Source organism: Falco rusticolus, chromosome 7 (genome assembly GCF_015220075.1).
Source record: "Falco rusticolus isolate bFalRus1 chromosome 7, bFalRus1.pri, whole genome shotgun sequence".
Taxonomy (NCBI): Eukaryota; Metazoa; Chordata; class Aves; order Falconiformes; family Falconidae; genus Falco; species Falco rusticolus.
In genome coordinates, this window is record NC_051193.1 from 50,621,879 (window position 1) to 50,643,808 (window position 21,930).

The following is a 21,930-nucleotide window of genomic DNA, read 5'->3' on the forward strand; positions in this document are numbered from 1 at the left end:
AGAGGCTGGCTGCAAGAGGAGCCTGGAGAAAGAAAGAATCTGGATGCAGCAGAAGCAAGAAGCAGGGTGGAGTGGCCTGAAGAGGATGAAGAAACAGCACGGACAGTAGGTGAACTGTTGAACCCTTGTGGGGGATTGGTGGCTGTGCCGGGGCAAGGCGCAGGAACTATTTATTGAAGTTAACCTGGCATGGGATGGTGAAAGCCTTGTTGCAGCTGACTAGTTTGGTTAGTGCTGCCACATCATACCTCTGCCTGCCTTCCCTGGTACGAAAGGTTGTGAGATTGCTATTGTTATGGAAGCCCTGCAAACACACATATATTTTATAGAAACCTGCAAGCACTGAATCTCAAGGATAAGGGGGTCTAGCTATTGCCTTGCCAATGAAGCTGATGGAGAGGCAGGAGCCACGGAGAGCGGCACCATCTCCAGGTAGGGACTAGTCACCCAGTCCCCACGTGACACCTTCACTGGTATTAAGAGCATGATTTGCCATTTTGCTTCTACCTAACAGTCAATATGTTAAAAAGCAACAGTGGCCAGTGTTGGCTCCCACTTAAGGAAGGAGAAATTGGGTGCCTTGCTGGGGAGGACTCATGAAAGGACCTATAGGGGCCGTGTGCATACTCTGTAGAGATACTTCCCATTCATATTCTCACTGCAATGTGTAACTGCAGCAAGTCCTCTTTCACGCCCAGGTTAAAAGAAACATCAGGAAGACACGTTGCCTCTGCTGCTAAGGAAATTCTTCGCCATTCTCCATCCACCATTAATTCTGTCATTTTATCTGCTGTGTAACTTCTTTTTTATGTGAGTGTACCATGCTGCTGCCTCCCCAGCTGCTCAGGTCTGGCTTGAGAGATAGGGGTCTGCTTATATACTGTTTGGTTCTGGGGAACTGATCGCTCTAGGTCTACTGGCTCTGCTCCTCTCATTTTTCCACAGTGAGGCTGTACCATCAGCTGTATCGTCTGCATCCTCCATATTTATGAACAAGCCAGCTCCACTTTACAACAGCCATGTAGCCTGGTGGCCTTCTACTGCAGTCTCTGTGAAAGCTCTCCTAGTTTATAGCCAGTATGCATATTTTAGAGACCAAGACAAAGCACATATCAAAGAACGTATCCACTCCTAATTTTGGGGAGGAGAAAGGGGTATGCTAGGCTGTTCACAGCTGGCAATAGGTAAGTAGGGTAGGTCTGTACTAACCAAAGGATTTGCCATGTCCTTCTGGGAACCAAGCAGGTCTAGGTTAGCCAGCAGAAGTTCTGCCAGGGAAGGGCCATAGGTCTCAGCCTTTTGTTTGAAACTTAACTTCATTGCAATGTCAAGAGCTCAGCTGCTGGTTCAGCACAACTCTAATTAAAACTGTATCTTGCATCTCTTTAATGAATGGTGTAACAAATCGGAGTAGGCACTGATTGCATACCAAAAGTTAGTTGGTTTTGGTTGCTTCTGTAAAACATGAGCAGTACTTGCACATAGCTTCAAAATAGCTCTTAGCCTTACAAGTGGCTGAAGACACACATACACAGTGTTAACTCCAGAGAAACTTGATCAAAAACATGTTTTTTTCTTAAATTGCTGGGAGAAGAGGTCCTTTTCCTTCCTTAGTGCATTTCCTGAGTTTGACTAGAGGATGGGTGGATGGAATAAGCAAAATAAATTACTGAAATCCCTGACACATTGCTTGTTTTTGACAGAAAGAACAGGGTTTTTTTGGAAGTAATCGGACAGATATTCCATGAAGTCCAGGGGGCCAACAATTGCTCTTTTCCTCCTAAAAACTGAGTCTTGGAGTGGTGCCAACTCTCAGAAATAAAGTGCTAGCCAGCGGCAAGAAAATGCAGTTTGATTTATTTTATACCTTTAAAGTGAGTGGTAGGCCTTTTCTATGTACATTAAACCCAGCAGCCCTTTAATTATGGATTGGTTATTTCTAGTAGCCTTAAGATACAATTATTATCTGTCCAAATGAAAAACCACCTGGGTGGCAAGGCTGAAATACAGGCTTGCTGGTTTTGCCTAAACAAGGAGACTCTAACAACGTTTATGGAAACATTGGCTACATAAATACTATAGACACCTATCCTGTAGCTGGATACAACCCCATACATCCCCTGTGTCCAGAACACAGAGAATGACACTGACTACATTTTTTTCAGAAAAAAGAAAACAAAAAACCAAACAAACAAACCAGAATTATTTAGGTTTGACTGTGTCCACACCCCTTTTCTTTCCAGGAATGTTCTGAATTAGAACTTGACTTGGAGGAATGTTTATGGAAACAGTCAAATTAAAATAAATATCAGAGAAAGGTTGAGCAAACCCCACTGTAACAGTTGTAGCCATATTTTTGGGTGGCAGAGAAAATACCAGGTGACCTGCATGTCCAAACAAAACTAAATAAACCTTGAATTTCAACTATCCAATGCCAGCAGCAATCGCTTTGCGAATGAGCTATAGATCAAGAATTTCTCCAGGAATAACTCTCTGGCAAGTAAATATTTGGCAAGTATATTCAAATAGTGAATAAATCTTGGAGATACCGCAATCTACTTGCGGGCAATTTGTTAACACAAAAAGAGATGAAATTCGTCAAAGACGTCTTTGCCCAGGAATGACAGGCTCGTAGGCTAATAGAAATTAATTTTCTGTCTCTAATATTGGGCACTATTTCTGCCTGGTATCACAGACCCTGACATTTCTTTGGCATGCGATGCTGAGAACAGCCAGTTGCAATTTGTGTTTGCTTTTAAATTTACAGTTTAGCCAAGGGGGTAGAGAAATGCTTCCTGTTGGGAGCAAATCCACCCCTCTGCCCGGCCCACACAGAGCCTGCACGGTGCTTTGAAGTTCCCTGTGAAATCTTGCAAGTGGTGCATGGCCCCACCTGGCCCTGGAGGGATATGTGTCACCTGATATGTGACCTCTCAGGATGTGGCTGGAGCAGGGACAGATTGCCTTGCCTTTGAGATTAACACCTTGTGCTCTACCTGTGTTTTCAGGTTACGTAGCTGTAATGAGCCTAGTATGCATGATGGTATCCCCTGTCCACGACAGTCATAAATTGCATCCCTGATACAAGTGCTATCTTAAAGAAATGATCCTGTATTCCAGACCATTATTTAAGCATGCTGGAGAGGCAGGAGGTGATGGCCAAGATTCATACATGCAAGAGCTCGGCAGCCTCAGGGGAGTGGGGATGGTGGGAGGGCAGCAGGCCAGGAAGATCAAAGGACTTTCTGAGTCACCAGCTCATCAACTGGGTCCTTCCCTTCAAGGACAGGGAAAGAGGGAGAGGGAAGGGGGCTCACCGAGACTTCTTTCTTAACCTCCTCTCCCATGAGGATCTTCCAGCACCCTAAGTGGAGTGCCTACTTCTGTCCTGCCACGATGAAGCCTGTTGAACCAAGTCAAAATCTGCTCCGTCTGCCATAATCATTGCTAGCAGAGAACCCACTGCAGCCAGTGCTCCCGAGGTCTTCCAGGGAAAGGAATACATTGGGTCATTGCAAGTGCACTCCCACACAAATACTCAGCTGGATGAGTCACCAGGAGCAGGCTGGTAATCTCAGCAATGTCTCCTCTCATGCCTGGCTGCAGTGCTAGTACAGTGCTGTGGGGAGTACACATTATCTCCAGATAAGAGCACCTGCAGGGTATACTATAGGAAAAAACACTTTTGCCTTATTTTATGGGGAACTTGTGCATAGAAAGTCCTACCTGACTTCAGAAGTATCTGCTTGTATGTACTTGTATGTACTGACCAAGCATGATGGTACAGTCATATAAAGCTTTAGAGAAAGTGGCTGCTGGATGGTTGTATTGCATGCAAACGAAAAAAGTCCTATGGATATTATGCAAGCCTGTTCTGTGGAAAAACAATTCCAGGAGTGATCTAGGTGGTTTTAACACATTTTATTGGAACTGTTTTCAAAAAGACCTTCACTTACTGCAGCCGGGTGCATTAGTTTCCGTAAGGACAAATGTACAGGGTTTTGAGAATGTCATGCGTGTCAATAATAAAATTATTTTCTGATCCTACAGATATTACAGTTTTAAAGCCTTTGATGATCTCCTCTTCCTGGACTGGGAACAGCTGCTGATTCCTCTTGCAGTGTTGGGCATGACCCCTTTCTGATGGGGGTCAGCTCCCCTTTTCAGCTACTGTGACAGAATTGAAAATGTGTCCAACAGGAAAGCTGGAGAGGGTTTGGCATTGACTCCATCTCCCCTTGGCACTCTTGCTAGGGTAAATTTGCAACTGAAATTCCAAATTTGGCAAGAAAAGGAGGAACCATTTTCCTGGCAGCCCTCCATAGGTACTCAGGAGAGTAGATGGGGGGTGGTAGCCACAGAACAGATGGCAGTGTGGGATGAAGGTAGATAAAGTGGTCAAAGATGTGCAATAAATAGATTTAACAAATATGTTACACCACAACATGTGTGACACATGCATGTAGTTTGCTACAAAGAGCACGATGCCAGGGTGATACCTCACTTACACAAATGACTGGGTAATTGTGCCGTATGGATGAGCACAGCCCTTCTGTCTTCATATTATTATGTTTTTCCTGAGTGATCTTTTAAAGAAAAAGGCAGCAAAGTTGATAGCAATCTTTGAGAGACTGGCATATGAGAAGAGCCTCAGCCGTTACAGTCTGAGGTGGGGAGAAGACTGAAAAGAGACATGATAGTCCCAAACATCTACACTGGGTCATGGTGGAGAGTGGATGTTGATGCAAAGTGTAATGAAGTCAAGGCAATGCAAAAAAATACATTAATGGAAATGCTTGGGGGGAAAAATCTGCGGTGCTGAACATCTTTGCTGTTTGTGGCCTACAGATGGCTCTCACCGTTTTTAAACTTACTCAGAGATGGCTTTTTATGTTGTATATCAGACATTTAATTTTTTTCCTCGCAGTAAAGATGCTTCAACTATGGAAAAATGTGTTCCTGGGGGCATCTGCTAGGGTCCCGTCCCTGGAGATTTCAGAGGCGTGCTAGATAAAGCAACTTTGGTGAATATTCAGTAGGGAAAATCCTGCTGATTACAGGCAGCAATGCTAGATGAGCTGCCAGGTCTTTTATTATCTATGACTCCACGACTATTGGTAGTGAAGGGAGTTCTTGCACAAAAGCCTTTACTGGCTTTATGCCAAGGCTGCTTCCAGGAAGGGGGAATCCATCATGTCAGAGATGAATGCAAACACAGAGCTTTCTTTTGCCCTCTCTCTCCTTTTGGACTGTCCTTTCATCTGACAGAGACTGTGGTGCTCTGTGTATACTTTGCAACTTTATTTGCTTAAGATTCCCCAGAAACAAAAAGACACTGAGGGGAGGGATCACCTTAATATAGTAACTTGACTGTTTTCTGGGAACTGCTTGCTTGGTTAGAAGAGAAAGTCAGGGAGGGAAGGCCAAGCCTCATGGGAGGCAGCAATGCCCCGACAGCCAGGCAGGGAGCCAAGAGAAGGACGCTGATCCAGGTCCTGTCACCTGCAGCCAGGGCACATCATTCCTGTGACCCTTTAGAGACCTCAGATCCCTTCCCTGGCAGATGTTCATACCCAAACCACCGTTACAGTGATGCAAAATTGCCACCATATTTATCAGGTCAATAATACCCGAGGTGAGAAAGGCCACACAACCAATTTCACCTCCTATTTGGTGCAGGTAGCTCTAGCACTGCTCTTGCCATTGCTCCCACATTTCAGAAGCCTGTGGTTTGCTGTGCTGCGTTCCATAAGTCTCTGACAACTCTCTGATTAAAGGATGGCAGACGGCAGTTAAGCTCTGCCTGGCTTTGGCTGTGAGGGCAGTTTTGCAAAGAGGGAGGCAGGGTGCAGCAGGAGTTTGGCCTCGCAGTGGAGCATCTCTGCATCCAGAGGCAGGTCATCGCAGGGGGACAGGCATTTTGGGCAGTGTAGCTACCTACCCAAAATGTGTCGCATGCAGAAGCTCAGGAGTTTGGCTGCAGGATAAGGGTTGCAATTTGCAGGTGGCCCACAGCAGATGATCCAGCACACTGGGCACAGAAAGATGGGTTGGTTTTTTTCCCCATGTGTTGGATGTGCATGTATATGAGCTGGGCTGGCTGAGGTTCCTGGCAAGACAAGCCTTTTCTAGACCATAGAAAGCTCTAGTTAGCTTGAATTGGCCAGACCATGCCCAAAATCTGTCTGTGCCCCAGTGTGGAGGATCTAACATCTGGTATCAGCCATCAACTAAGGGAAGGAATTGAGGCCTTCCCTGCTGCTGTCTGTATAAACAAATACACAGCTGCACTGACAGACACACATATAGAAAATGGTGTCAGAGATTCCAGCTGTCCCAGAGGTGACAGAACAGCCAAGCAGTCCTGAACACAGTGTGCAGGCAAATGTTGCGGACTTGCTTTTGCCAAGGTACTGCCACTGCCTGAGCTCAGGATGTGCTCACAGGCCAAATTGTGCTGTGGGGCTGAGGTTCAAAGAGGGGTCAGTCCAAACCCACATATGCATCTCCCTCCCCCTGTTTTTGTAATTGCAGAGCAGAGAGAGAGCTCAGCAGCCTTGCACGTGGCAGCCCTTGAGGAGCATTTCTTTTAGTGAAGCAGCTGATTCTTCAGCCAGTTTAAGCAGGGAAATGCCAGTTTGACAACTCCTTCATGAGGGCACAGACCGGCCTCTCTAAGAGGGGGTCAGAGAAAAGAAGAGTGAAGAGTCACAAGGGGGAAGGCAGCTGAGAACCTCAGGTGCCAAAGCAATGGGACGTGGGGAAGATCTGCTGCAATGGCAGTGCAGCGTGCCGGCAGCGTGGCACATGGAGGAGCACCAGCGCTCTGATGGGCAGAGTTGCAGGGTGGCTTGAAGGCAGATATACCTTCATCAACCGGACCCTCTACTTAGCACGCATGAAACTCCATCTTTAATATCCTGGGAATCAGGCTGGGAGAGTTGCCATGTGCAGGATAGGTTTAACTGATGTGTTTGCTTCTCCGGCTTGTACTGTTCCCTTGCTTCAAGACCAGCATAGTTTGCGGGTCCTGCAGAGACAAACGGCACAGAAAGCAGAGATGCTCTGAAGGGCGAAAGCTCGTAGCTCCCTTCAGGCCCGCAGCCCCTGTGGCTGGGTGCAGTGGGGGGCCGCAGGCAGGGCTGGGGAGGGCACAGCCCTCGGGGGGCTCGCTGGGGTTGTGCCTTGTCACTCCGCGGCTTCACTTGCACAGTGCACGGGCTGCTCGGCCGCGAAGCCGCCCCGGCTCCGGGATCTCTCAAACCCGAGAGCGCGGTCAGCCAGCGCCCGCTCCCCTGCGGGCAGCTCTCCCCGCCCGCCACCGGCCGCGCCCCGGCTGGGCGGGGGGAGCGGAGCCCCTCGCAGGGCGCTGGTGCCGGGGGGGGGACGAGGGTCGCAGGAGAGCGGGCAGCTGGCAGCGGCACGGACGTGGGCCGAGGGGAACCAGGTGGCTTCAGCGCCCCCCGGCACTCGGCAGAGCTTTGGCGCTCGCGGCGCGGCCTTTGTTTCCCGCACTCGCAGAAGCGGGCAGGTGCCTGCGGGAGGGTTGAAGCCCCCGCGGTGGGGGGGGGGGGGGGGCGGTGCAGGCTGCCCCCACGGCCCGGCCGCCCCCCGCAGGGGCGCAGCTGCCCCCGGCCGCGGCCAGCTGCCCCCCCCGGCCCTGCCCCAGCTGCCCCCCGCCTTGCCCCAGTTGCCCCCGGCCGCGGCCAGCTGCCCCCCCGGCCCTGCCCCAGGCCAGAAATAGCGGCGGTGACACTGCCCCGCCGTGCCGGGCAGGCGGGCGGCGGGGGAGGGGACACTTCTTGCCACCCCCGCTGCCCTGGCTGTGTCACCGCTGGGAATGATGCTTCGTGTCTGGGATTCACAGATCCCACCTGCCCCCGGGAGCTCACCTCCACCCTCCTTATGGTCCTTGTGCAACAGCCACCACGGCCCCTCGCCCCCCGCCACAGGACTGGGACTCCCCTCCAGCTGTCCCCCAGGCCTTGCCCTCTGCCAGCATTGGGATATGGCCCCAGCGAGCAACGGTGAGCCTCTGGTGCTGGGCAAGTCCCCACGGACAGAACTTGCTGCCCAGGTCTGGCTGCCTTCAACCACACCACGGAGGTAGGAGGCCCTTCAGATTTTTTCCCTTGCAGAGGAAAATCCCATGAGCCTCATTTTTCTGTGGTTGGCCCCAAATGACCTCCAAAGAGCAGAGCGTGGCATTTCAGAGTCCCAGATGCTTTAGTGGAAATGTGTCGTATAAAGCATCATTTGAATTTTTTAGCTGGTGTGCCTTAAGCCATGTGGCATCAGGCTCACGCTGAATTATGACAAGTATCAGACACCCACGGTGCTGGGCTATGAAGCTATGCAGCACGCGGGAATAACCTGCATGTGGATGGACGTGAGAAACCTTGACAACGCTCCAAAAGGGAACAATCACTCCTGTTCTGGAGGATTTCCTAGTCCACCCATAGAAGGTACTGCTCAGGGCTGGCTGTCACCGACTATTTATGGGAGGATGCATGGTTTAAGCCCCCAAAGATGACAGAGAGAAGCTCAGTTTAGTACCTCTGCTGACAAGCACTATTCAGGGATCAATGCCATTGCCCACAAGAGTTGTCCTCTGCCACACAAGATGTTTCAGGTATCTTCCGGGTCCCCAGTGTCATTGCTGTCAGCCTTGTGTGGATGACCTGGGCACTTCTGACCATCTGAAGCAGCATTAGACTCCTTCATGTGCAACTCATTTGAGCCCTAAGCCTGCAAGTTGTTTCCTAAATTCTGCCCACTAACATCCACCCTCTGCATGGGGTGAATCCGCAGCTTCCTATTGCAAATGTGAGAGGGCAACCACACTGACACTTGTGGCAAGAGCCATAAATTCACATTAAAAGGATTCAAGTAATAGCATTGCTGCATAAAGACAGCCTTTGAAAAACTTGTTTCCAAATGCTTAGCAGCAGGATTAGAAGGTTGCTGGCTCTTAGCTGCAAGCTTTGCAGATGCTAGGGACTGGCAAAGCAAAATCTGTATCACATGAAAAAGTTGATCAGGTCTGACTCTCTCCTGCCGTGAGATTGCTTTTCTCACTACAAAGCATTTCTCCTCACCAGTAAGTTCAAAGTACGTATGGGCATGAAGATAGTGTATTGTTCACCCGCTCACTGTTCTGCTGAGCAGCCGCCTCGCTTGTTCTCTGTCTCAGGTTATAAACAGTGTTGAGAAGCTGCAAAATTGCTCGCAGCTTAAACGACAAAATCATGATAACCTAGCCTATCTTACCCTACTGTGAGCTCTACTTTAATAATCCTGCTTAATCATTAAACCACAATAAGAGCAAGCCAAGGAGTTTAAGGCAAGAGCCAAGCCAAGGCTATCAGAGCATTGCTCAAAACTTGAACTGAGCACAGTTGGCTCCAGACAGAGGAAGCCACATAAAGGGACAGCAAAGCTGTTGTGCAAAGGGTCAGAAAGATGCGGCAGAAAATTCCTATCTGTTGGGACTAGCTGAAGGAGCCAGAGCCAGCTGTGAGCTGCTCCTGCTTGTCAGGAGTCTGCAGCGGTGCCCTATTTAATCCTTTTCCCAGGAGACCATCTTGTTATCTAGCACACACACTCCATTCAAGCCTTGCTGTTGACATAGATGCTTTGACTAAACCCTTATGCCCAATGATTATTGAGTATAAAAGTGGTTGCTGGTTATTTTCCAGAATGCTTTACCCTCCACTGAAGGGTACAAAGACAGCAAATGGACACACCTATTCTTTGCTGATCATGCTGCATATTGTATTATGGCAAACTGATTGTTTTCTAGGGACATTTCAAACACAGCTGAGGTTAAATTAAAATAAAATACAGAAAAGCAGGAAAGGAGATAATATAAAACTATAAAACCTGAGAAGACACACTGCTTCCGTCACTCAGCTGGAGACACTGAGAACAGGGTTAGGCCAAGCCTTGCCCATGGATGCATCCAGGACCTGCACTGATTCCAGCAGGATTATTCACGTGTGCATGCATGCATGACAGACAGAACAGATTTGGTACTTATTGCTTTGACTTTTCCAGGATGCTAAATTTATTTGTGCATTTCAGGAAACAAACCAGTACAGTCAGATGTTCTGTACCTGGGTTCCCCTTCCCCCACCCCAAAACAGAAATAATTGGAGGCTAAAAGGATCACCCATGCCAGAAGATGAGAGAGCCAAATCCTTTCCAAGTCAAAGGACTCACTGAAATCAATGGGGTTTCACCTGAGTAAGGACTAACTGAAGAACTTCACCACAGTCTGTGACAATTTGGCTGAAGAGACAATGAGTCAATTTTGTATTTTCAGCCCAAAATATTAGACTAGAAGGTGGAACTCTCTTGTCTCAGCTTCCTTGAAGGGAGGGGGCAATAGGATTGGTATCGCTGAGATCATTCCAGAATTTGGGTCACCATGCAGAAAACTGACTTGTATTTTGCGGTCCAAAATGGGGCATATTTTGTCTTCATTGTCTCGCTACCACCTCTTGTAGGATTTGACTGCAGCATGGAAGCATCCTGATATAACTTTACAGTTCACCGTGGTGTTGTTACTGTAGTAACTTATTACTAGGACACCTTGTGCTATCTTTATTGCTGCAGTACCTGGTACAAATGTACCACCGTTTGTCCTCACACACCATTATTACTGCCTTATTCCCCAAACTAATTTACTGCAGCATCCTGTTGTGTCTTATTGCTGCATTATCAAAATGCTACTTTACTGCAGCGGCCTGTGTTACCTTATTGCTACATTTATCCTGGTATTATTATGTCAGCTTACTGCCACTTTTTATGGCTGCCCTGCTACCATTTTATTACAGTACTCTATGGGATCTTAGTGTTGAATTATACTGAGAGTACATTAATCCATTTGCTTTAGCCTAACTCTGTCTGCACAGGCTTGTTGAACCTTCCTAGTGCTTGTCCTGGTGCCATTTCGCCACAATAGCCACAAATGTTCTGGATACTCTATTATCCAAATAACAGTGTACAGCCATATTTCACAGCCATAGCCCTGTAAGTATGGGAAGCTTTGTAGCTAGCTTGCACAGCATGGACATTGTAAAAGGTTTCCAGACTACCTTTCCTTGAAACAATGCGATTTAGAACATAAATAGAGGTGGAAAGCTGATTTCCTAACTCATCTTCAGCATGATGAGGTAGTTGGAAGACATGGGATGCTTATAAAGCAGTGCATTACTGCTTGCAACACTCCGTGGGATACTGTGAGTGTACAAGAGCAGCATCACTTGGAATAAGCAATGTCGTTAAAAAGCAATAAATCGAGGATGCAGTTCACGTGGAAGTAGTTACATGTTAGTATCATCATATGTGAAGTAAAAGACATGTGAAAAGCAGTTCATATGTGTTCCCAGGAGGAGGTCTTGTCTACTCTCATGTCTGTTTTAGAGAAATTTAGTCAGGAAATGAGGAGCAGAGATTTCTTCTCTCCAGAGAATATGAAGCTCTGTCCGCTCAGCTAGCCATTACTGAGCAGATTAGCTTGCACGAGTGTGCATTTAAATGGCAAGCTGTTCAGCATCCAGGCCCCCTGATGTACGCCCATATGCATGCTCCCTGTGCCTGCAAAAATTCCCTCCGTGCACTCAACTGTTCCAACATAGCATATTCCCCACAGGCAAAACACTGCGGCAGCCAACACAGCCGTCCAGCAGGAACAGAGCAGGGAGACAGAGCAGGGTGCCTCGCTCACAGGGCAGCAGCACATCTCCAAGTTAAAGTCTGGCATTGCCGCTCCCTGCGCAGACCATCACCCAAATTCCACCTGTCCCGTGCACCTGCCAGCATCCTCCAGTCCTGCCATGTTGTGCCCCCAAGCTGGAGGACAGTGGAGAGTACCTCCATGGAGCTACCCCACCCTTCACCCAGGAGAAGACCTGTCCAGTATCAGGAACTCACCGCAAAGCAGATACCCCTGGTAACACTTGGCCATCTCTGCTACTTGCTACACATCAGCTCTGTGCTTTATGCGCACATCCTGCTCAGGAATGCTCTGCAGACCAGTTCAGGGGTTCACAGGACAAACCTGCTATAGGAATAGGAAGTACCTTCGCCTAGAGTCTGGGCAGCACTGGCAGTAGATTAGCTTGGGGTGTGAGCAGCTTTTGGTTTACAGAGCTCCGGTGACACATGGTGATGGTGGGGTTGACACAGATAAAAACACATCAACATGGCTCTGAGAAGAGCCAGCCTTTGCATTTTCCTAGGGACGACGTAAAGGGACACATGAATGTGGATGAATAGATAACCAGGCCTGTTACCTGAAGAGCCTCTGTTACCCGAGGGGACCCTTTGGCTGCGTGTGCAACAGAAAATGGGTCCTGCAAGGACAGCTAAGTGACATTTTGGAGGAGACCAAATGTTCCTTTCAGAGGCAGGACACAGGACACCACATGAATGTACAGGCACATCCATGACAGTTCTTCAGTCTTGGAACTCACTTGTGTGTCACGTATGTGTAGGATAAATCTGAAGACCTCAGACAGCAGGCTGTTTACGGGAATAGGCATGTGTAAAGAACAAATATCATACTCAATATTCTACTGTAAATTCATGCAGGTGTAGACGGTCCTATAGACCTCAGGTAAAATCAATAATAGGAGTTTTCTGGGGGGGGGGGGGGGGGGCGGGGAACGGAAAGAGGTATCAAGATGAGAAATGTCATGGGTAAAGAGGGAAGGTCCTTTTTTTCTGACAGAAACTATCCTGGCCTGATTTTGTGCACACATAGGCCTTAGATATTAGAATAATACTTGCCTCAGAAGTTAATATTGTCGATAGCCAGCTGTCTACTTAGCTAGATGGTTTTGCCTAGGTAGGAATGCAGACTTGTAGCCATATAGCAATTTCTACCACCTGCACAAAAAGCCAGTTTGCCTTGGCATGAGTGAAGAAGACCAAGAAATGTCTATTTTCACATACGCTTCAGATCTGAAGTGCCTGTAAAATACAGGAGGTTTTGTGGCACTGAGTCAATTGAGTCTTGAAATTTTCATATACAGTATGTGAATGCAGTCCATTTTCCTATCTGCAGCTAGTATACATGGGGGTTTTAATTAAATCAGTTCAGTTCTGTCCTCACCATAACCTCCATACTCCCAACAGTTTGCAACAAGCTAATGGGTCACCTCTTGCAGTTGTATTCACGGGCTGTAGGTCAGATGAGTTTTAGTGGAAGCTCATTTCCTCCAGTGGTACAATTTCACGCTTACAATGCTGCTTCTCAGCAGAGTCAGTTATCTGAGCTGGGCGTGCTGCTGTTTAGGAAAGGTTACCTGGCACCACCCAGCACCTTGCCCTTTCACATCCTGCTCCTGGCGGTCCCATCTCCATCAATTCCCTCCTCACCGCAGGCTGAATTTTGACACCTGCCCATACCAGAGTTGCCTTTCCCTGTATACATGTGAGCAGATTTTGGCCCTCTACAATTGCAGTTGGAGTCCGATTCTATCTACTTGAAGTAAAGCTTGAACGTCCATCATTGAGTAAATACGCAAACCCTTAAATAAATAGAAAATCAAATACAATATAAACCAACTCACTTTTAAATACCACGTGCGTGTGTGTCTCTGTGTGTGTTTCTGTGTGCATTACACATCTAAAACATGACTTTTTGAGCATCAGGCAGAGTCTGATCACATTTGCACTATGCGCACATGCAGAGCGAGTCCGCCGACATCAGAGGATTTGCACCAGGATCAGAGTCTGACTCCATGGGGCAGATCCTCAGGTGATGAAAACCACTCAACTCTCCTGACTTCAGCTGAGGATCTGGCCATCATCTCTGGGTAAGATACATGCTATTGGAACGACAGTGAATGATGAACTTAAATAGTGCCTTTTTTTTCTTTTTCTTTTTGGCTTTAAAGGAGGAGAGGCATAGAAAAGAAAAACAAAGTTAAAGTCAATGAATCTGCAGGAGAAATGCATGGGATTTTGTGAGAAGGAGAAGTAGCTTCCAGCAGATATTTTATTGGATCCAGATGGCCACAAGAAAGGGAGCAAGTGAGATTGCAGCGCCGTCTATTAGAGCCATGTTTGTGCCAGGGAGAGAAGAGATGAAGGAAGAACACCGATCTCTCTCAGCTCTTCTTTCTCCAAGTTGCGGTTGAGTCCGTTCCCTTAAATAACAAGCCAGCAAGCCTTCTGTGTATGGTGAAGTGCGTTCCTCCAAACCCCGGTCGGAAACAAAGCACCTGCAGAGCTCGGCGTCCTTACAAAGCTGTGCAGGCAGGGAAGTGTCGATGTAAACTGTGAGGAGAGGCGCTCACCTGCACGTGGCTTCCCGCTTGTGCTCACTCCAGCTCGCTCCCTCGCAGGGACCCGCTGTCCCCAAAATGCCCCGTCCTCGGCAGCGGTCCCAGTTGTCTCTCCCACGGGGCGGTGGGCTGCAGCTGTCAGGAGGATTGCATCAGGCCTGTGAGGCGCTTGCTCGCCAGAGACTTTCCCTGGAGGGAGGGACAGACAGAGAGACAGAAGAGACCCGGAGGCATGAGTGATGCTGTGGGATGCTTTGGCTGCAAGTGAGGGGCAAGGGTCTTCCCCAGAGCGGGGAGCGCACCTGCCTCCCCCAGCCCTGCCGACTGGCGATGGGGGGCTTGCTCATCCCCAGCATCGCGGGTGCCTGTGGTTTTGCCCCAGGCAGGTGGTTTGGCAAGGAGGGGTTGTGGCTAGTGATGTCCAGGTGGCTGTCGCTCAAGGCTGTGCCCCAGGACACTGCCTCATGAAGATGTTGCCTTTCTGCAGTTACATGGGAACTGGTGAAAGCAACGCTCTGTCTTATGCTTGCTGTGACTTGTTGTGCCCAGTGTCATCCTGCCGGTGCCAGGCCATGGCTTCCATGCAGAGAGCTACCCCAGGGCTGCAAAACCAAGGCCACAGTGAGAGCTGGGATGGCCCTCCCACAGCCTGTCAACCGGTGCTGCTGCACAGCGGCCATCAGAAACAGATCTCGACAAAAATGATTTCAGAAACAGCTTAGCCTGCCCCTGCCCTGCTGCCACCCTGCTTTGCCCACTCCTCCGTCTCTTGTCTCATTGTTCCATTCCTGCCCAGCCTCCCTGCCTTCCCTGTGTTCCCCCCCGAGCCACCGCTCAGGTGCATGGCCGTGGCAGCCTTGCTCATGTGCTGCCGGCATCCACGTGAGCTTCCCCACTGACTGGTGGGACCAAGGACCAGGGAGAAGGTCACCTGCATGTCTGAATCCCCTCGCTGGCTGAGGACATACAGCCCCTGCTTCCAGGACCAAGGGAGGACCTACAGCTGGTCTTCATTTGCAGGCAGTAGGAAAGGTATATCCCCGTAGGGGATACTGATGGCGTTGCAATTACTGATGTAACAGTGAAAAATTGCTTCAGGAATTGCACCAGTTGCTGTGTTTCTTTGCTGAGTTTTCCTCTTGAAAAACGATGTTTTTCTTAAAAGAAGAAAAAGTCTTGTTTGAAATAAACATCCAGGGAATACCAGAGAGCCATGGAATACCTAGCAGCTCTTAAACAACCTCCTCTACGTTACTATATATAGCCAAGATTTCCTTTGCAATAGAAGGTTCTAATAATTGCTGTTTGAAAGAAAGAGCAAGACAGATTATACAGTGAAAAAAAGTATGTGCAAAATGTAGGAAAATTTGAAATGTAAAATTTAGCAGGTCATTTGAAATACGCCTTGTTTAACAGGTTAACACTAAGAAAAAAGAACCCCCACACCCCTCCACCCCCACCTCCCCTCTTTGATTTCTAATCTATTCCCATTTAGGGCTGTTCCAGGAGGATGTAACAGTTCTGTGCAGAAGCCTCATTTCGTTACTCAAATGTGTGCCTTTTACTTTTTGCTTGGCTTGGCTGCATAAACATGCATGGCCTAATCTGGCTGCTCCCTGTACATGACCAGCTGGCTGCTGGTAACACTGTCGTCACTCAGGCTGTCCTGCCCAGGACAGAACAGCTACAGTCACAGCTCTGTGGCTCCTCTGTCTCTGCAGCACAGCTTGCATCCAGGGCATGGCTCAGGAAGGACCAGCTCCCTCTCAAGCTCAGCAGACATACCAGCACCACTGACATTTAAGGCATGTGTGCTTTCCTTCACTATAAATCAAATTATTGATAATTACTATTATTATTTTTAAATGCACTTCTGGGAAGCTCAGCCCAGGGCTACCCCAGGAGGTAGCCAAGACTTCTGCAGAACAACATGGCAGTGCTTGGGGGGCTACAACTATGGCTGTCATTTTGCTGCCGTTAAGGAATACCTGAGAAAGAGTGCTAGGGAATTCTCAATTTCTGAATCCCATTTATAGGAAGAAGACAGTAAAGATGTGGATGTTAATTTCTGCAAGAATAACATGGCTGGTTTTTGAAAAAAAAAAAACAAACTAGTTTCCACCTATATTTGGACACTTCCTTAGAAAAACCCCAACAAATAAGCCTTGGGTTTGTATAATGACTATACAGTCAGACTCTAACTAATCTGCTGCAGGCAGTTCCTCTTGTTATCTTCTCAGAGGCAGGCAGCCTGGGGGTATGCCAGCTCCCTGTGCCAGGGTCCAGCGGTGTTGAGGAGCAAACACTGTTCCACATTCAGCCCCACAAATGTGTTCAAAGCGGGAAGGGGGAAATTCCAAGGCCAGGCTGGGCCAAGGGGAGGGGGCAGCTGACAGAAAGGCTGCCCTGGAGGAGGCGGTGAGTCAGAAATGGAGCTGATGGCCAAGGTTTGCACAGAGCAAAAGTTTGCTCATGGGTTTTCCAGTGGCAACTGCTTCCCGTCTGCGGGCAAAGGTGGTGAGCTCCATTGGCAGCTCCCCATCTAGCAGGAAAGCTGTTAGCCCAGGAACCCAGATCCAGCCGCTGGTTCTGCAGCTAACTTCCCACCTGCAGGCTGGGATGAGTCCCCAGCGTGGGGCCCGGCTGTCCGGGAGGATAACTGTGTCAGGGAGGTGTGAGGTGCCAAACAGCCTCACGTGCAGGGACATGCGAACAGATGGGTGCGAGAATATCTGTTTTAAGACCGCAAGAAGTAGGCAGCGATGTTTTCTGCTTGGCTGTTGTGTCCAACATTGTGATAAGACAGATGGTGAAAGGATCCCTGGAATCACATAGAAGGATTAATGTGGTGAAATTTCTGGCTACAAGCAAGACCACTGGGCTGTAACTGTAACATTCATCTTTGGTACTGATGGGGTCCCCAGCCAGGCATACTGGTGTAGGGGATTTTGTTTCAATCCAATGCAGAGATAAACGTCAGCCTCACAGCATGGGTCTGAGTCATATGAATATCCGTGGGCTGGAGGGTGGGTGGGATGCAAGTATTCAGTTTGGGATTCTCTCATCTTAGACATCCTCATTAAAATAAAAATGAAGAGGATCAGGAAAAATCTGCATTTCATCAGGTAAACTGGTATCTGTTTCCTGTTACTAAAATGAACAAGGGAGCAAAACATTGTGTCACAGGTGGAAATGCTGGATGGGATCCACTTTGCTGGGGTAAATCAATGTGACTTAGCTGCTTTCACAGAACTGCTGCCAGTTTACACTAGTTGAGGGGCTGGTCCATGGCATTTGTTTCAGGTTTAGCCCTCCAGGGCTTCTTAGGCTTGAAATCCAGCAGGAGACACAAAAGTTTTGTGCTAGCTGACTGACAAAAGCCAAAGCGTAGCACACACAATAGCTCCTTCAGGATGGTGCAGCAGCTCGCTCCCCAGCCAGCCGATGCTCTCCCCCAGGACCCCAACCGGTCCATCCAAACCCACCCGACCCTGCTCGCTGGGAGGGCATCCATGGCCAAACAGCCCAGGATGGCATCAGTGTGCCTTAACATCATCGCTTTCCTGTGCCTGCAAAAGGGGCATCCGGGTGACCAGGCAAAGGTGGCCTGGGTCCACCCCAGGACAGCAGAGGTGGGACGCACCCCTGTATTTTTTGCAGTCCTGCGACCTTTCCCTGAGGCTCGTGTGGCATGAGTGCCTCAGTCAGTCAGGTGAAAGGCTGCTCTGAGAAGCTGGAGGTGGCTAAATCAATTTGTAGTTGGGTGCAATGCATGCCAAAAGAGTTTAGGCTCAGGAGGTCATGTTGGGCCTCATCTGCCACTCAGCTGGGATTCTCTTGGGGAGATCTCCAATGAAGTGAGGAAGTTTTGGATTATTACAATGTGAAAGTTTGGCACAAGTACACCTAGTTTCTTTAAAAACGTTCAATCAAAATAAATGTTTTTTTCCTTCCACATCTTTGTTTAGCACGAAACCAGTGGCTGCCTGCACATTTCTACCTCTCCTTTCCCCATTAAAAGAAAATGTCAACAACTCCTGCCTTATTTCCAGGAGAAATTTCATCTAAGCTGTGCTGGCAAGGGACTTGGAAAGCATATGATTTCAGGCTCAGAACACTACAGTGCTCCTTTTATGCTGTCGTGTGCATATGCTGAATAATAAGGCAAGATTAGAGTCGATGTAAGGAGTAAACTTTTTACATGGGGTCTAAGGCTTATAAAGAAATCCCCAGTCCTCCAGTTGCAAAATATTTGTCACTACTGATTATAGAGTTACGACAATTAAAAACCCAGACTGTTGTCGCTCAAACAGCATAGCAAAAGCAGTATGTTGTAGGGCAGATTTTGTGTGTCTTGTTGGATGCAGGCAGGCTTTCTTTTCTCTCATTCCCTGCAAGCAGCTGGGCTGTAACACAGCTTTAACGCAAACATCACATGCAGTGTCACCACGTCTTGGTAAAGGTAACATCCAGTTCTCTCTGTGCAGCTGAATGAATGATTTTTTTATTTTTTTTTACCCCTGAACACTGGCATGACAGGTGCCTCAGTTTTTACAGCCTGACTTTGGAGTAACCTAAGGAAAAAGTAAAAAAACCAAACCTGACTTTGGAGTAACCTAAGGAAAATGTCAGAGGATTCTTGGCAAACTTTATGAAACTGCCCCCCAGAATCTGACTTCCAAGTATGCGGCCCATCCTATTGCTTGGCTCCAATGCCAGGCAGAGGACCAGACCTCGGCACTCGTGGACCATCAGGGCTCTCACTAAGGCCCAGTGAAGTGAAGATTAACCTGCAGGTCACAGGAGATGCTTAGCGTCTTTGATGGCTGAGCCTTTGCTGAGCAGCTACTAAACTAAACTGTAAAATGCAATTAGCAATTATTTTAATGAAGCAGAATTCAGCAATTTAACATACGCAAGAACCCAAATGAGAGGAGGGAAAAAAAAAAAAAAAGTCTTGAATTTGACACAAAAAGGAGACAGCACTCCTTTCAAACCTCCTGTATGAGGCATCGGAGTTTCCATCTTGCTCTTTGCTTTTATCTACTAAACCCAGCACTTTGCACAGCTGGGAGAGAAGGCAAAGGCTGTGAACTATTTTTTTTTAATACTTTTAGAAAGAAAGTTTATTTTTGTCGAGTACCTGTGATTTCATACATGTTAACATGCTCTGCCCAGCACAGAGTAGTTTCTGTATCTAGCATGCAGATACATCAACCACCACTAACATGCAGGAGCCAGCACTTCCATGCACACCGTCAGCAACGTACCTGAACACCCAGGCAGGATTTATCCCGTAGGGAGCTTTGTGGATGCACCAATGGAGGGAGAGGAAGCGTGTGGGGAGCTTCTGATATGGCAGCATAGGCTCCCCTTTTTGCCGTGTCAATACAGACCAATGTGCTTTCATGCTGACTGTTCACATCCACACTCTCCACCCACCAGCTTAGGACTTTGCCTGCTATAGCCGACTCCACTTCTTGCTCTCTGCCCCTCTTTTGTGCTCAGGGTTGTCCTCTACCCAGCCTGCTGCCCAATCTGCTCCAGCCAGAAGCATCACATTCCTGGAGAAGTCATCTCCAGGGGAGCGGCGTTAACCCATCCTTTTGTAAGACCCCCAGCAGAGGACTGGGGCTGGTTTGCATCTCCACTGGAGATGAACAAACCCTACCTCCATCAGCTTGAATCTGAGGTTTTTCACGTGGTGACAGGCACTGCTCAGACCTCCTACCTTTTAGCTAACATACTACAAGAACATTGTGCCACCAAACTTCACTTCTAAGAAGGAGATTGCCATGGCCCTAGCACTGCCAGCACTGTTTGGTTTTCAATGTTATATTACACTGCAGATCTCGTGTAGAGGAATGAAGCTGGGTTAATTATCATTGATAACATACAGCTGTGGGCTGGCTTCAGGGGCGGTGGGTTGGCTGATGTAGATAAGGTGCAGCTGTGGCTGGTTCTGGTAAGGGCTTGGGCGGCCAGTGAAGAAGGGAGCAGCTGAGGAAGAGAGAGGAGGAAGAAGCAGAAAGAAGAGAGGGAGCGAGCATGCCCTGGATGAGGCAAGATGAGGAGAAGGCAGCAGAGGGACTGGCATGAAGAGTGTGTTGGTGTGAGATGGTAAAAGACCTTGTTGCAGCTGGCTAGTTTGGAGAGTGCTGCGACAATTGGTGCCCTGTGTGAGGCCCTTTGGATTATGAGACTGAGTGTAACGAGCGGCAACAGCGGTGATGGCTGTCCTGGGGGATGTTTGAAGTTTTGAACAGTGACGGTGGTGCCCAACATAGCGGAGACAGGCGGGGATAGACTGTGATCCAGATCACATTGAGATAGGTGGGAAGAGCCTGGGGATCTGGATCAGACACTGATAAAGGTGAGCTGTTGGGATCAAGGAGAAGGAAGCCTGACTGCCATGGAGTTAAGAGACTGAGGGTAATGGGTGACAGCAGCAGAGTACCTGGCCAGATGTGGCAGCAGCCCACAGCTGTGGTGGGTCCAGAGTGGGTCTGGCCAGACAGCGGTGATGGCTGTGCCTGGGGAAGGTGTGGGAGCAGCGCGGTGCCGTGGGCAGCTCCCACCGTTGCTGCTGCTGCTCGACCTGGTGGTATTCTTGCTGGTGTTTGTGTGCTCATTGAAGGTGTCTCCACTTGTAGAAGAAACGGGTGACCACAAGGATGTTGAGAAGCTTGTTGGGACACAAAGTAATGTGTTAGTGCTGTATTCTTGATCTGCTGCTGTTGAAAGCTTGTTCAGGTTACTGTCTGGTGTGACCCAAGAGGTGAAAGGATGAGGTAGTATAAGTTAATCAGAACCCCACTCTGAAGAAAACAAAATCCTAGATGTCAGGAAAGCAGATGAGAAGAAAGGTGATCAGCCCTCAGAAGCTGAAAAGCCCAAGATAAAATGGCAGAAGGGATATGTGTATGAGTTCAGGGACAAATTGTCTGGACTGTATGAGAAGTTTATTTGTGAAAAAGTTGTGATGATTGTTAAATACATAAGGCATGAAATGTTAAGAAGAAAAAAAGAGTTCAGGGACAAGTTGTCCGGAATGTATGAAAAGTTTATTTGTAAAAAGTTTGTGATGATTCGTAAAAACATGAGGTATGAATTATTAAAAAGAAAAGAGGGGGAATTGTAGAGCAGGGGTCCCCAAACTTTTTAAGCAGGGGGCTGGCGCGCGGATGAAGTGGCAGGCAGCCATCTGCGGCTGCTTGGTTTTGCCCCCAGCCCCCGGTGGGGGGGTCTGTAAATACTGGGGGCCGGACTGAGGACCCTGGGGGGCCGTATCCAGCCCACGGGTAGAGGAATGAAGCTGGGTTAATTATCATTGATAACATACAGCTGCGGGCTGGCTTCAGGGGCGGTGGGTTGGCTGATGTAGATAAGGTGCAGCTGTGGCTGGTTCTGGTAAGGGCTTGGGCGGCCAGTGAAGAGGGAGCAGCTGAGGAAGAGAGAGGAGGAAGAAGCATAAAGAAGAGAGGGAGCGAGCATGCCCTGGATGAGGCGAGACGAGGAGAAGGCAGCAGAGGGACTGGCATGAAGAGTGTGTTGGTATGAGGTGGCAAAAGACCTTGTTGCAGCTTGATGGTTTGGAGAGTGCTGTGACAATCCTGGGGAAATTTTATTTTTA

General features: G+C 48.4%; 1 protein-coding gene across 2 annotated transcripts in view; it reads right to left on the minus strand.

The window, feature by feature from the left end:
* Positions 1-13,567: 13,567 nt before the first annotated feature.
* The window catches only part of RGS6 (regulator of G protein signaling 6), a 280,436-nt gene continuing 272,073 nt past the window's right edge, over positions 13,568-21,930 (minus strand). For both annotated transcript variants that reach the window (XM_037395325.1, XM_037395323.1), the window contains one exon: positions 13,568-14,486. In XM_037395325.1, coding sequence (XP_037251222.1) covers positions 14,436-14,486 — 51 coding nt within the window. In that variant the 3' untranslated portion in view covers positions 13,568-14,435. The remainder of the gene's footprint in view (positions 14,487-21,930) is intronic.